The sequence below is a fragment of the Piliocolobus tephrosceles genome, chromosome 13 (assembly GCF_002776525.5).
Source record: "Piliocolobus tephrosceles isolate RC106 chromosome 13, ASM277652v3, whole genome shotgun sequence".
NCBI classification, from domain to species: Eukaryota; Metazoa; Chordata; class Mammalia; order Primates; family Cercopithecidae; genus Piliocolobus; species Piliocolobus tephrosceles.
In genome coordinates, this window is record NC_045446.1 from 61,825,206 (window position 1) to 61,840,740 (window position 15,535).

Sequence of the window (15,535 nt, forward strand, 5' to 3'; positions counted from 1 at the left end):
TGCAGCCATTCTATAGGGTATAGGAGAAAATACTTACTTATTACTGACTATATTTTGGAGTATAGCCAACAACAGGAACTAAGGGGGCTTTCAGCTACTTCCCTTAGGGGGAATCGTACAAATAAATTTTTTTTTTTTTTTAAAGGGAGACCTACAACTTAGAGCCATACTGTGTCCAAAGAGAAGGTCCTCATGGTCATTACTAGTTTATTTCTAGGGACCTTTTTTAGGGAAGTATGAAATGAAAGAATGAAGTGATATGTGAGTAATTGTTCAGAACTTGGAATTTACCTCGTCTTAAAATTAGAGATACTTTTACTGATTAAAAAACAAGTATGGGCTGGGCACAGTAGCTTATGCCTGTAATCCCATCACTGCCGAGGTGGGCAGATCACTTGAGATCAGGAGTTCGAGACCAGCCTGGTCAACATGGTAAAACCCCGTCTCTGCTAAAAATACAAAACTTAGCCAGGCATAGTGGTTGGTGCCTGTAATCCTGACTGCTTGGGAGGCTGAGGCACAAGAATAGCACAGTGAATTCCCTCTTTAGCAAGTCTGTTAGCACAATATTTTTCCTTTGTTAATGCATAAGTAAAATACATTGTTAAACATAGGATGATGCAGACTGCTCATTGGAAATGAGTGTAGTGTCTCATTTAGAATTAAGGCTTTTGGCTGGGTGCAGTGGCTTACGCCAGTGTTTTGGGAGGCCAAGGCGGATGGATCACCTGAGGTCAGGAGTTTGAGACCAGCCTGGGCACATTGTGAAACCCCATCTCTACTAAAAATGCAAAAATTAGCTGGATGTGGTGGTGTGCCCTTGTAGTCCCAGCTACTTGGGAGGCTGAGGCGACAGAATCACTTGAACCTAGGAGGCGGAGGCTGCAGTGAGCTGAGATTGTGCCACTGCACTTCAGCCTGGGCAACAGAACGAAACTCCATTATCAAAAAAGGAATAAGGCTCTTTAACATAACACTCCTACCTCAGTCCATGTTGATTTATTTTCGCTGATTATTTTTGGTTACTTGATTTTAAGTCCACTCCCCAGCTTGATAGTGATTAGTTCTTTTCACCTAAATCTAAGTTATTTAGCCTAGTATCTGTCATATAAGTTTGAAAAAATGGTAACTTTTTTTTGTTGTTAATCTGAGATTCCTTGTGGAAACTATTGTAGGGTATCTTTTAATCTATATAAACTTCTTTGCAGGGTTTATTTGGAGTAACCCAAGCCTCACAGCCTGGAGGTCTTTTTGGGACAGCTACAAACACCAGCACTGGGACAGCATTTGGAACAGGAACAGGTCTCTTTGGGCAGACCAATACTGGATTTGGTGCTGTTGGTTCGGTAGGTTTCTACAGTTGACTGTAATTTGAAGATATGTGTAGATTTGTTAAAGGAATTTTCTTCTAAGGATCTGACTCTCTTGCAAGTATTTTTATTGGGTATATTATTGCACCAGCCTAATATGATTTGATTTTGAGAACAAAAGGCTATGTGATATAAGATGTAATTTCAGGCTAACTTCAGGTTTGTTTTCAATTAATAAGTTATTTTCTTTTTAAAATTTCTTTGCCTCAGTGCTTATGTGCATCGTACTTCTGATAGCATTGGTTAAATTGTTGAGTCTAAATTCAAGTTCTTTTGCTTTGTTTGAATCAGATGATTTTTAACTCCTAGTTCTTCCCTCTTTTGTAGGTGATAAATTGGTATGATATTTGGGAATGAAATGTTTTTGGGGTTGATCAAGTTGTTGGAATTGTTGAGAGACTCATGGAAGAAGCTTTGAACTTGCTGTTGTGAGTCAGTTAAAAAAAGAAAAAAGGGCCAGGTGCAGTGGCTCACGCCTGTAATCCTAGCATTCTGGGTGGCCGAGGCCAGTGGATTACCTGAGGTCAGGAGTTCGAGACCAACCTGGCCAACATGGTGAAACCCCATCTCTCCTGAAAATACGAAAAAACACTAGCCGGGTGTGGTGGTGGGTGCCTGTAATCCCAGCTGCTTGAGATGCTAAGGCAAGAGAATCACTTGAACCCAGGAAGTGGAGGTTGCAGTGACCCAAGATCTCCCCATTACACTCTAGCCTGGGCAACAAGAGCAAAACTCCATCTTATAAAAAAGGAACACAAAGTCCCTAAAACATATGGTCCTGTTTTCATGGAGGTTGAAATTTCTCTTTTCTTTTTTTAAACTTTGGACAGATAATTGAGTTGAGAAATTGAGAAAATTAGATAATGCTTCAAGACATTCTGATATTTTTGTTGTTGTGGTTGTGGTTGTTTTTGAAACTGAGTCTTATTCTGTTGTCCAGGCTGTACTACAGCGGCATGATCTCGGCTCACTGCAACCTCTCCCTCCCAGGCTCAAGTGATTCTCGTGCCTCAGCCTCCCAAGTAGCTGGGATTACAGGCGTGTGACACCATGCCAGGCTAATTTTTTTTTTTCTTTTTTTGTTGGGACGGAGTCTCGCTGTGTTGCCCAGGCTGTAGTACAGTGGCGCACGATCTCAGCTCACTGCAATCTCTGCCTCCCAGGTTGAAGCAATTCTCTGCCTCAGCCTCCTGAGTAGCTGGGGTTACAGGCATCCGCCACCATGCCCAGCTAATTTTTGTATTTTTAGTAGAGACGGGGTTTCACCATGGTGGCCAGGCTGGTCTTGAACTCCTGACCTCATGACCCACCCGCCTTGGCCTCCCAGAGTGCTAGGATTACAGGCGTGAGCCACCACGCTTGGCCTTAATTTCTGTATTTTTTAGTAGAGATGGGATTTTGCCATGTTGGCCAGGCTGGTAACTCATGGCCTCAAGTGATCCTCCCACCTTGGCCTTTCAAAGTGCTGGGATTACAGGCGTGAGCTACTGTGCCCAGCTTCCAGTACTTTCTAGTGACAGATTTATTGATGTATAGTTCACATGCCATACAATTTGTCTCTTTACAGTGTACAGCTAGGTGGTTTTTAGTACATCGACAAAATGTGCAACTATCAGTAGTTTTAGAACATACTCATTATGCCAAAAAAAAATGCCATAGTCATTGGCAGTCACTCCCTGTTTTCCTCTAATCATCTTAAGCCTACTTTCTCTCTATGGATTTGACTATTTTGAACACTTCATGTAAATGGAATCATAATATATGGTCTTTTGTGATTGGTGTCTTTTACTTAGCATAGCGTTTTCAAGGTGCGTCCATGTTGCAGCATGTTCAAAGTTTTTCTTGTAATGATTTCTTCTGGCATAGTAAACATTTGCTACATTTCTCTTAACAGGTAAAAAGATATTTGATGGCCTTGTTTTTTTTTTCTTTGCCCCACTGAAATCTGGTTTCATGGATTCATTGTGTTTCAGTGGTAATCCTTAGGGGTCACCATTAACTTTTCAGGCCAGAAGCATTCTGTGTTTATATTTTTTGATAGCCTTTATTCATCTTTTTTCTACCTTTTTTATAAATGTTAGGACATCTTTCCCCCACCCCGTACCCAATCCAGTATACCTGAGGTAACCTGTGTTTAGTTTGGTGTGTGTCTTAATATTATTTTAAATTTTCCTGTATTCTATTCTTTTTAGACCCTGTTTGGCAATAACAAGCTTACTACATTTGGAAGCAGCACAACCAGTGCACCTTCATTTGGTACAACCAGTGGCGGGCTCTTTGGTAACAAACCAACCCTGACTTTAGGAACCAATACAAACACTTCTAATTTTGGTACATATAAAAAGCAGGTTTGGCTCTCTTAAAGTTACACTGACTATACCACACATTATTCTCCTGATTCGTATGATTGGAAATATTTAAAAGTTCTCAGGTAAGCCATAGCTTGATGTGAAGTACAAGAGGGAAAAGTTTAAAGTCCTGGGTATGGCTTGAGATAATTAGTAGGCATGTAAATTGCTTTTCATTTACTTTGGATTATCTCAGCAATAGCTGAGAAACCATAAAGGAAACACATTTGGTTAAGTGACACATTGTATGAGGCCAGCTTTCAAACCTGTGGTGGTATACAGGAGATATTTGGTTGTTCTTATTTTTGTTGTTGGTTTGTTGTGTTGTTTTGTTTTTGCTTTTTGTTTTTTGTTCTGTTTTTTGGGTTTTTTTTGGTGGATAACAGGGTCTTTATATCGCCTCAGCCTCCCAAAGTGCTGCAATTACAGGTGTGAGCCACTGCAACTGGCCTGGTTATTCTTAGTGAAAGTCGAAATATGCCAGGTATTGTGGTAAGCACCTGTAGTCCCAGCCATTATGGAGGCTGAGTCAGGTATATCACTTAGGAGTTCAAGGCTGCAGTGTGCTGTGATCACACTTGTGAATTGCCACTGCATTCCAGCCTAGGCAACATAGTGGAAGCAGGTCTCTAAAAAAATAAAATAAGAAAAATAATATAAGAAAGTTGAAACCTTTCTGATTTGGGGAATTATTCAGTAGTTTATTTTTTACTGTTTCAAAAATTTTGAATGCATGTTCATTGTATACATATTCGTTGTTAAAAATCTGGAAAATACAGAAAAGATTGAACAATAATTTTAAAAACCTTAACCTACTGTCTTGGAGATATGCTGGAAAAATTTAAACCAGTTTTATGGAACATGATATTCTTACTATTATTTTATTTTTTATTTTTTATTTTATTTTGAGGTGTAGTGTCACTGTGTCGCCCAGGCTGGAGTGCAGTGGCATGATCTCGATCTCGGCTCACTGCAACCTCTGCCTCCCGGTTTCAAGCGATTCTCCCGCCTCAGCCTCCCGAGTCACTGGGATTACAGGCACGCACCACTGTGCCTGGCTAATTTTTGTATTTTTAGTAGAGACAAGGTTTCACCATGTTGGCCAGGCTGGTCTGAACTCCTGAATTCAAGTGATCTACCTGCCTTGGCTTCCCAAAGTGCTGGGATTATAGGCGTGAGCCACCATGTCCAGTCAATATTTTCAATATGTCTTATAACGACCTAATTATGTTTTCAAAATTCAGCATCTGTCAGATCAGATATAGGAAGTTTATTCTGTTTGTCGAGGGAAATAGTGGTTCAAATATTTCTTGAGGATTTTGTGTGCCCGAGACATCACTAGGCACTGATAGGTTCTATTTGGGAGATGAGTACAAAGACATGGTTATTTGGTGTAGGTCAGCAGTTAACTCAGTTTTTTAATGGGCCTTTGAATGGTCTTGTACTGGAGAAGAGATCATATTGAACATCTGTTGGAAGATTAATATGTTTTATCTAACTGTCAACTACATGAGGAAGGTAGATAGGTCATTGATAGGTACCAATTCCTAAATTGATGTGTTTCGTTTCATTTTTATAATCCCTTTTAGTCGTTTTGCTCATTCACTGCCAGAAATGATTATAGTTCCTATAATTCCTTTTGGTCATACTCTGAAACAACCGTTTTGAGACAGTGGACTTGGTTACCGTAGATGAGATACTTGGCGTCTGTCTCTCTGTCTCTGTCTCTCTTTCTCTCTCTCTCTCTCTCCATCTCTCCCTCCCTCCTTCCCTCTTTCTCCCCCCTCCCCTCCCTCCCTCTCTCTCCCCCCTCCCTTCCTCTCTCTCTCTCTCTCTCCCTCCTCCCCTCCATCCTCCTCCCTCTCTCCCGCTCTCTCCCCCACTCCCCCTTCCCTCTCTCCCCCTCTCACCTCCCTCCCTTCCTCCCTCCCTCCCAGGCTGTAGTACAATGGCACAACCTTGGCTCACTGCAACCTCCACCACCTGTGTTTGAGTGATTTTCCTGTCTCAGCCTCCCGAGTAGCTGGGATTACAGGCGCCTGCCACCACACCCAGCTAATTTTTGTATTTAAAGTAGAGATGGGGTTTCACCACGTTGGCGAGGCTGGTCTGGAACTCATAACCTCAGGCGATCCGCCCTCCTCAGCCTCCCAAAGTGCTGGGATTACAGGTGTGAGCCACTGCACCCATCCCTACTTATTTCTTACCTATAAAATTAAAGTGAAAAGATGGTTAAGGGTCAATTAGCGTTTCTCAGCCTTTTCTGTTATCATTTACCCTTCCCCATGGACCCTTTGTAGACTATTTTTTTGTTTTTAAGTTTTACCTGTTGTAATGGAACTGTTTTTTCTTTCGTTTATTTATTTATTTATATTTTTGAGACAGAGTCTCGCTCTGTTGCCCAGGCTGGAGTGCAGTGGCCCGATCTGGGCTCAAGGCAAGCTCCACCTCCTGGGTTCACGCCATTCTGCTTCAGCCTCCCGAGTAACTGGGACTACAGGTGCCCACCACCACGCCTGGCTAATTTTTATTTTGTATTTTTAGTAGAGACGGGATTTCACCATGTTAGGCAGGATGGTCTCGATCTCCTGACCTCATGATCCACCCGCCTTGGCCTCCTAAAGTGCTGGGATTATAGGTGTGAGCCACCGCGCTCGGCCTGTCTTAATCATCTTCTCCCTTCCCCTGAGATTTTCATACCACACATATACTGTGTATCTGTTTATGTTGTGTGACTCTTTGGAGGGCCACAAACTATCATAATCTGTGATATTGTAGTCCCTCAAGAACCAATTTCCACTCCCTTTGAAAATGTGTGTGTTTAATAAAAGCTCTTTTTTTTTTGTAACATGCTTCATGTTCAAGATTAAATGCTATTTTTCTTTTTTCTTTTCTTTCTTCCTTTTTTTTTTTTGAGACGGAATTTTGCTCTTGTTGCCCAGGCTGGAGTGCAGTGGCGTGATCTCAGCTCACTGCAACCTCTGCCTCCTGGGTTCAAGCGATTCTTCTGCCTCAACCTCCCAAGTAGCTGGGATTACAGGCATGCACCACCACACCCAGCTAATTTTTGTATTTTTAGTAGAAACACGGTCCATGTTGGCCAGTCTAGTCTTGAACTCCTGACCTCAGGTGATCTGCCCACCTCAGTCTACCAAAGTGTTGGGATTACAGGTGTGAACCACCACCATGCTCGGCCCTTCCTTCCTTCCTTCCTCCCTCCCTCCCTTCCTCCCTTCGTCTGTTTTTCCTTCTTTCTTTCCTTTCTTTCTTTCTTTCTTTTCTTTCTTTTCTCTTCTTTCCTTCTCTTCTTTCTCCTCTCTTCTCTCTTCTCTCTTTTCTCACTGTCTCCCAGGCTAGAGTGTACTGGGGTGGTCTCAGCTCACTGCAACCTCCGCCTCCTGGGCTCAAGTGATCTCCCACCTCAGCCTCCTGAGTAGCTGGGACTACAGGCATGTGCTACCACATCTGGCTAATATTTGTATTTTTATAGAGGCAGGATTTACCATGTCACCCAGGCTGGCCTCAAACTCCTGAGTTCAGGTGATCCGCCTGCCTTGACCTCACAAAGTGCTGGGATTACAGGCATGAGCCACTGCCCGGCCGATAAAATTTTTTTTAAGATATATTTGATGTTAATCTATGGTTGCAGATTTCTGATTTGCTTAGAGTTTTGTTTTGTTTTTTTTTTTTGGTGTGTGAATATATTTACAGTCATGTTCAGTGATAGGACAATGAAAGGTGTCATCTTTATCTGAGTTGCCTTACTAACTTGTGTGCTGAATTTGAATTGTCTTTTTAATTGTTATTTTTAAAATTGAATTTTATAAGTTGATAAACTTGTCCATGAGAATCGGAGGAAATGTGTGGTATAAACAGTGTAAATTGGGATTTATTTCCCTCCTGTGGGTTTGAGGTAGTTCACGAGTATCTTGTTTTCTGCTGCTTATGGGGCTGTAAGATCCCTTTTGATTAAATTTTTATTCAAAAAGAAAAATCTCCAAGTACATTTTCTATTTTTTCATCAAGGAAAATTGATTGCTTGAGTAGGCAGCACTCCATTTTTGTGGTATAGCTATTAGAACAATTCAAGAGGAGATTCAATGAATGTCTGAGTCAAATATATAGCAATTAAGTCAGGTTACTTGTTTGGATTTTATTTTATGTATTTATTTTTTTTTTGAGATGGATTCTCGCTCTGTCACCCAGGCTGGAGTGCAGTGGCATGATTTTGGCTCACTGCAACCATCACCTCCCGAGTTCAAGCGATTCTCCGCCTTAGTCTCCCGAGTAACTGGGATTATAGGCACCCGCCACCATGCCCTGCTAATTTTTGTATTTTTGGTAGATACGGGATTTCACCATCTTGGCCAGGCTGGTCTTGAACTCCTGACCTTGTGATCCACCCGCGATCACAGTGATACGATCACTTGATCGATACGATATTAGTGATACTTTTTCGTCTTCCAAAATAGTCTCTTTACTGTGTTTGTTATCTTTTTGGACTGGTTTCCCTCCATGATTTTTTTTTTCTTTTGGAGACGGAGTCTTGCTCCGTTGCCCAGGCTGGAGTGCAGTGGTGTGATCTCAGCTCACTGCAACCCTCTGTCTCCTTGGTTCAAGTGATCTTCCTGCCTCAGCCTCCCAAGTCGCTGGAATTACAAATGTGCACCACCACAGCCAGCTGTGTGTTTTTTTTTTTTAGTGGTAGTAAAGAAGAGGTTTCACATGTTGGCTAGGCTAGTCTTAAACTCCTGATCTCAAGTAATCTACCTGCCTCTGCCTCCCAACGTGTTGGGATTACAGGTGTGAGCCATCGTGCCCAGTACTTTATGACTTTTAAATGACTTCATATGTTTTACAAACAGGGTTTTCTGGCTAGTTATTTTTTTCTCTTATGAGAAATTAATGACATATTCATTAATTGTTTCATTGATATTTAGTTCCAAAAGGAATAATGAAACTTTGTGAACATAGGTGAACAAAAGAAAAGTAATGGCAGCAGTACAGAATAGGATCTTTGTTTGATGCCTATGGATTTTTTAAATTTTTTTTTTTGAGCTAGTGTCTCGCTATGTCACCTAGGCTGGAGTGCAATGTTGTGATCTCGACTTACTGCAACCTCTGCCTCCTGGATTCAAGTGATTCTCCTGCTTCAGCCTCCCAAGTAGTTAGGATTCTGGGTGTGCACCACCATGCCAGCTAATTTGTGTATTTTTAGTAGAGATGGGGTTTCTCCATGTTGGCCAGACTGGTCTTGAACTTGTAACCTCCAGTGACCCACCCACCTTGGACTCCCAAAGTGCTGGGATTACAGTTGCCAGCCACTGTGTCTGGCTGATACCTGTGGATTTTAAAGGGGAATTATAGGATTTTGTCTAAATGGTGGCTCATAGTGAAGGAGACTTCTCATGTGTAATCATTTACACCTTACTATCCAGGCCTGGTTCATCTGTTCAAAATAAAAGCTACTATAGAGAGTTTTGGAGGTAATTTTTTTCTTAGCAAGGACTTTTAGGTTCAGTGAAAGTGTCTTTGTTGATTGTTTTATTTTTATTTCATTGTATTGCATTTTTTTTTAAACAGAGTCTCACTCTATCCAAGCTGGAGTGCAGTGGCGCGATCTTGGCTCACTGCAACTGCCATCTCCCGGGTTCAAGTGATTCTCCTGCCTCAGCCTCCCAAGTAGCTGGGATTATAGGCATGCGCCACCATGCCTGGCTAATTTTGTATTTTTTGTAGAGACGGGGTTTCACCATGTTCTCCAGGCTGTTCTCGAACTCCTGACCTCATGATCCGCCCACCTTGGCCTCCCAAAGTGTTGGGGTTACAGTTGTGAGCCAGCACGCCTGGCCAATTGTTTTATTTTTTTAGTACAACTTAAGAGGCGTGAATTTTTCTTCTAAATAAACTTGAATCATGCATTGAAAGCTTTGGGCCTCACAAAGGCAATGTTCCCAAAGCTCAAACACATTCACTTTGCTTGAATATTGATATTACCTTGTATTGAATTGATACTTCTTTATTTTATTTACTTATTTTTATTTGTTTTTGAGACAGAGTCCTGCTCTGTCGCCCAGGCTGGAGTGCAGTGACGCGATCTAGGCTCACTGCAACCTCTCTCTCCTGGGTTCAAACGATTTTCCCACGTCAGCCTCCTGAGTAGCTGGGATTACAGGCACCCACCATCATGCCTGGCCAATTTTTTTTGTATTTTTGTAGAGACGGGGTTTCACCATGTTGGCCAGGCTCCTCTTGAACTCTTGACTTCAGGTGATCCTTCTGCCTCGGCCTCCCAAAGTAGTGGGATTATAGGCGTGAGCCACCATGCCTGGCCTCTGAATTGATATTTCAAGGTTGAAACGTAATTAAGTAAATATGAAGACTTGTTAGCATATGTGAAAATTTTTTTTAAAGTTATCCTACAAGTTAGGAGTCCTAAATATTAACTGAAAGGTTCACAACTTAGAGTCAGACTGCTTTGTGTTAAACTGCCTTATAGAGGAAATTGAGAGTTATATTAAAAGTACAGTCCACTCATTCTTTTGTTTTCCTAGGTTTTGGCACAAATACCAGTGGGAATAGTATTTTTGGAAGTAAACCAGCACCTGGGACTCTTGGAACTGGGCTTGGTGCAGGATTTGGAACAGGTAAGAAACTGCTACCATGAGATCTAGGAAGTGACACAACTTGACTTTCTGGTTTCTGGAACATGAGAGATCTATTTGATTATATTACTGGAATTAAGAAGTCTACCTTTTCATTTTTCTAGTTGGGTTTATAAAACATTCCCAGCAGTTATGCTTTACCAGGCTTTAAAATATTGGCACATTTGTCTTAGAAGCAGTATGCTCCCTTTTCTACAAAGTGTCCTCTGATAGTCCTGGTCTATTTGAGATTTTTAATATTTAATATGACAATTGTCATGAGGACATTAACTTTCAGTTTCCCCATGTTACTTTTGTAACAGGGATTTGAGACCTTAAACTGTTTATCAAAGTAAGCCCTAATAGAAAGGGAGAGCAATAAGAGCACATGCTGATGTAATTCTCCTTTGCAAGGAGAATTTCATTTAGTTCGATTGTCATATAGACCAGTGTCACCCCTTTTCCCTGATCCTACTGTTAACAGCTGTTTTTCAGTGCCTTTGAAGATACCCACCCTTCTACCTGCCCAGTTGTTTTTAAACAGTTGGAGGGTGATGATGGTCATAAGATATATAAATGTTTTCGCATGTACAGTAAAATGAGGTTGTTTAATTAAACAGTTTAGCCTACTTTTTCAGTTCATTTGCCTGCAGGTGTGGTCAGTTAGTGTTAAACCATTTCCATAGTCTCTGCTTCCACTGTCCAGTAAATCTGTTTTTTTCCCTTGTATCATCTGAGCATTCATCTGTCATTTCCTTCTTTTTTTTTGTTGTTTTTTGTTTTTTGTTTTTTGTTTTTTGTTTTGGAGACGGAGTCTTGCTCTCTTGTTCAGGCTGGAGTGCAGTGGTGCAATTGCAGGTCACTGCAACCTCCGCCTCCCAGGTTGAAGCAATTCTCCTCCCTCTGCCTTCCTAGTAGCTGGGATTACAGGTGTACCACCATGCTTGGCTAATCATTGTATTTTTAGTAAAGACAGGGTTTCACTATGTTGGTCAGGCTGCTCTTGAACTCCTGACCTCAGGTGGTCCTCCCTCCTCGGCCTCCAAAGTGCTGGGATTACAGGTGCAAGCCACTGTACCTGGCTGTCATTTCCTTCTTAATGGAACCTGATTTTGTACTATGAGCTGCTTTTGTGGTTTTTATTTTTATTTTTTTCAATTTTCCTTTTTTAATTTTTTCAGATGGAGTCTTGCTCTGTCCCCCAGGCTGGAGTGCAGTGGCGTAATCTCGGCTCATTGCAACCTCCACCTCCCGAATAGCTGGGACTACAGTCGCACACCACCACGCCCAGCAAATTTTTGTATTTTTAGTAGGGACAGGGTTTCACTGTGTTGGCCAGGCTGGTCTTGAACTCCTGAGTTCGTGATCCTCCCGATTCAGCCTCCCTAAGTGCTGGGATTACAGGCATGAGCCACTGCGCCCAGCCTTCAGTTTTCTTTTTAAGATTAAAAGTGTTTTGTTTTGAGACAGGTTCTTGCTCTGTTGCCCGGGCTGGAGTGCATTGGCATGATCACAGCTCACTGCAGCCTCTACCTCCTGGGCTCAAACCATCCTGCCACCTCAGCCTCCCTAGTAATTGGGACAACAGATGCAAGCCACCATGCTCGGCTAATTTTTTAATATTTTGGAGAGATGAGATTGGCCTGTTTTGCCCAGTCTGGTCCCGAACCCCTGGGCTGAAGCCATCCTCCTGCCTTGAGCTCTTAAAGTGCTGGAAATACAGGCATGAGTCAGTGCTCCCTGCTTAAGATAAAAGATGTAAGTGCTGGTAAAAAGTGTTTTTTGTTTTTTTTTTTTTTGAGACGGAGTCTGGCTCTGTGGCCCAGGCTGGAGTGCAGTGGCCGGATCTCAGCTCACTGCAAGCTCTGCCTCCCGGGTTCACGCCATTCTCCTGCCTCAGCCTCCCGAGTAGCTGGGACTACAGGCGCCCGCCACCTTGCCCGGCTAGTTTTTTTTTTGTATTTTTTTAGTAGAGATGGGGTTTCACCATGTTAGCCAGGATGGTCTTGATCTCCTGACCTTGTGATCCGCCCGCCTTGGCCTCCCAGAGTTGCTGGGATTACAGGCTTGAGCCACCGCGCCCGGCCTGGTAAAAAATTTTTAACAATTCAGAAGTTTCATGAAAAGCCCAGTCTTTTTCAACTGTGAAGTAATTAGGTTTGTTGGGCATGTATCTTGTCAGACCCCTTTCTATGCATTTTTCGGACATGTTTACACACACACACACACGTCTATACATACATGTCTTTTATATTTAGGGGTTAGGATTATATTCTTGTTTGTTTTTTGAGACGGAGTTTCGCTCTTGTTCCCCAGGCTGGAGTGCAGTGGTGCGATCTTGGCTCACCACAACCTCCGCCTCCCGGGTTCAAGCGATTCTCCTGCCTCAGCCTCCCGAGTAGCTGGGATTATAGGCATGTGCCTCCATGCCCAGCTAATTTTGTATTTTTAGTAGAGACGGGGTTTCTCCACGTTGGTCAGGCTGGTCTCAAACTCCCGACCTCAGGTGATCCCCCTGCCTTGGCCTCCCAAAGTGTTGGGATTACGGGTGTGAGCCACCGCGCCCAGCCTAGAATTATATTTTTAAATGGAAACTATACCCTGCATGAGTGACTTTTAGGCCAAAGGCTGAGATGCATTAGTTGGTTGTAATTAATATAGTTGCCTGCAATCAGCATTTTAAGAAAATGAAGTAGAATTAAAAATCAGTAGGCTGGGCCTAATGGGTTATGCTTGTAATCCCAGCACTTTGGGAGGCCTAGGCAGGATTGCTTGAGGTCAGGAATTTAACATCATCTTGAGCAACATAGTAAGATGCTATTAAAAAAATAAATAAATAAAATAGATGTGCATGGTGACGTATGCCTATAGTCCTAGCTACTCAAGCAGCTGAATGAGATGTGCTGTGGGAGGATCACTCGAGCCTGGGAGGTAGATGCTACAGTGGGTTATGATCGTACCACTGCACTCCAGCCTGGGTAACAGAATGAGACTCTGTTTTTAAAAAAAAAAAAAAATCATTTGAAATATTAAGGTTAATATTCTTTTATGAAACTTTGTTTCAATTGTGTTTATGTTTATGTGTTTTGGATCTCAGTGTTTTTCATAGCATGTGCTGTAGTCGAAAATGTTTGAAAGCACTGTCTTACATGGTGTTCTGTGACTTGTATTTTCATTTCACATAATATCAGTTTTTCTTTTCGTCAGTACATACAGATCAATCTCATTTTTAAAAACCCTATTTAGAGCTGGATGAGGTGGCTCATGCTTGTAATCCCAGGTCTTTGGGAGGCTGAGGTGGGCAGATTGCTTGGGTAACATAAGGAGACCCTGTCTGTACTAAAAATGCAAAAAGTTAGCTGGGCTTAGTGGCTCGTGCCTGTAGTCCGAGCTACTCGGGAGGCTGAGGTGGGAGAATCACCTGAGCTTTGGAAGTCAAGACTGCAGTGAGCAGTGATCATTCCACTGCTCTCCACACAGGTTGATGGGAATGAGACTTTTTTCTCATTCCCCCCAAAATTTTTTAGTATTCCATTAAACACAATTTACACACATCATACATATACCTTTACTTATTTAACATTTCATCTGTTGATGGACATTTGAGTTATTTGATAATGTTGGCAAAGCCCTCAGTGAAGATTTTTTGTTACATAATTTTCCACGTGTTAGTTTATTGTAGGATTGCTACATCAACTTGGAATGGCAGTGTTGGAAGATATGCATATTTCAGATTTTGGTTGGATTTGCTAATTTGCCTTTCAAAAATAATACCAGTTTGTGTTGCTCACATTATATAAAATGTCCATTTTTCTGTATTTTCCATATTGTTGGGCTTTTTTGTCTTTGCATACATGATAATAGAAATTGGTGAATTCCAATTTGTACTTCACTGATTACTGGCAAAGGTGAATATCTTTGTTTTTTTATTTGCCATTTGAGTCAGTTCTCTGTTCAAAGTATTGGATTACTGTTTCTTTTTTCTGCACCTACTACTAACTTGAGATTCTTGTTAATTTACATTTTATTTATTTGTTTGTTTGTTTGTTTATTTATTTATTTATTTTGAAACTGAGTTTCTCTCATTGCCCAGGCTGGAGTACAGTGGTGTGATCTCAGCTCACAGCAACCTCCACCTCCCAGGTTCAAGTGATTCTCCTGCCTCAGCCTCCTAAGTAGCTGGGATTATAGGCATGCGCCACTGCACCCGGCTCATTTTGCCTTTTTTTAGTTAGAGACGGGGTTTCACCATGTTGGTCAGGCTGGTCTCGAACTCCTGGCCTCAAGTGATCCACCAGCCTCAGCCTCCCAAAGTGCTGGGATTACAGGCGTGAGCCACCGTGCCTGGCCTCTTAATTTATTTTTAAGGATGCTTTGCATATCATGGATATTAACTCTTTTTGGTTATATAATAGGTGTTTTTTTTTTTTTAATGAAAATTCCCCGGCCGGGCGCGGTGGCTCAAGCCTGTAATCCCAGCACTTTGGGAGGCCGAGACGGGCGGATCACGAGGTCAGGAGATCGAGACCATCCTGGCTAACACGGTGAAACCCTGTCTCTACTAAAAACTACAAAAAACCAGCCGGGCGAGGTGGCGGCGCCTGTAGTCCCAGCTACCCGGGAGGCTGAGGCAGGAGAATGGCCTGAACCCGGGAGGCGGAGCTTGCAGTGAGCTGAGATCCGGCCACAGCACTCCAGCCTGGGTGACAGAGCGAGACTCCGTCTCAAAAAAAAAAAAAAGAAAATTCCCCATTATACCCCAGAAAGAATTTCATTTGAGCTTTTCAACTTATCCAACTTCTGCCACATAAATTTTGCAAGAAATTAAAACTTAAAAACTCTCATTTCGTTGTGCTGTGTGATCCCTAAACATATGCAGAATGTATCATTTGAAATCAAATGTTTTCTTCCAACCCTGTAGGAAAAAATAGCTTTGGTACGGGCAAATTAAGGAAGGCTTTTCTTTTCTTTTCTTTTTTGCTCAAATTCAAATTAAAGAAGACTTTTCTTTTTTTTAAATATTTTTTGTAATTTTAGTAGAGACGGAATTTCACCATGTTGGCCAGGCTAGTCTTGAACTACTGACCTCAGGTGATCCGCCTGCCTCAGCCTCCCAGAGTGCTGGCATTAGAGGTTTGAGCCACTGCACTGGGCCACAAGTTGTTTTGTGATT

General features: G+C 42.1%; 1 protein-coding gene across 8 annotated transcripts in view; it reads left to right on the forward strand.

Moving 5' to 3' along the window:
* NUP98 (nucleoporin 98 and 96 precursor) overlaps positions 1-15,535 on the forward strand; it is a 124,334-nt gene that overhangs the window by 31,269 nt on the left and 77,530 nt on the right. For 5 of the 8 annotated variants that reach the window (XM_023209572.2, XM_026447484.2, XM_023209573.3 and 2 more), the window contains exons 9-11: positions 1,209-1,346; positions 3,563-3,701; positions 10,273-10,365. In XM_023209572.2, coding sequence (XP_023065340.1) covers positions 1,209-1,346; positions 3,563-3,701; positions 10,273-10,365 — 370 coding nt within the window. The remainder of the gene's footprint in view (positions 1-1,208; positions 1,347-3,562; positions 3,702-10,272; positions 10,366-15,535) is intronic. The other 3 variants (XM_023209576.2, XM_026447485.2, XM_023209577.3) reach the window with 2 other exon arrangements.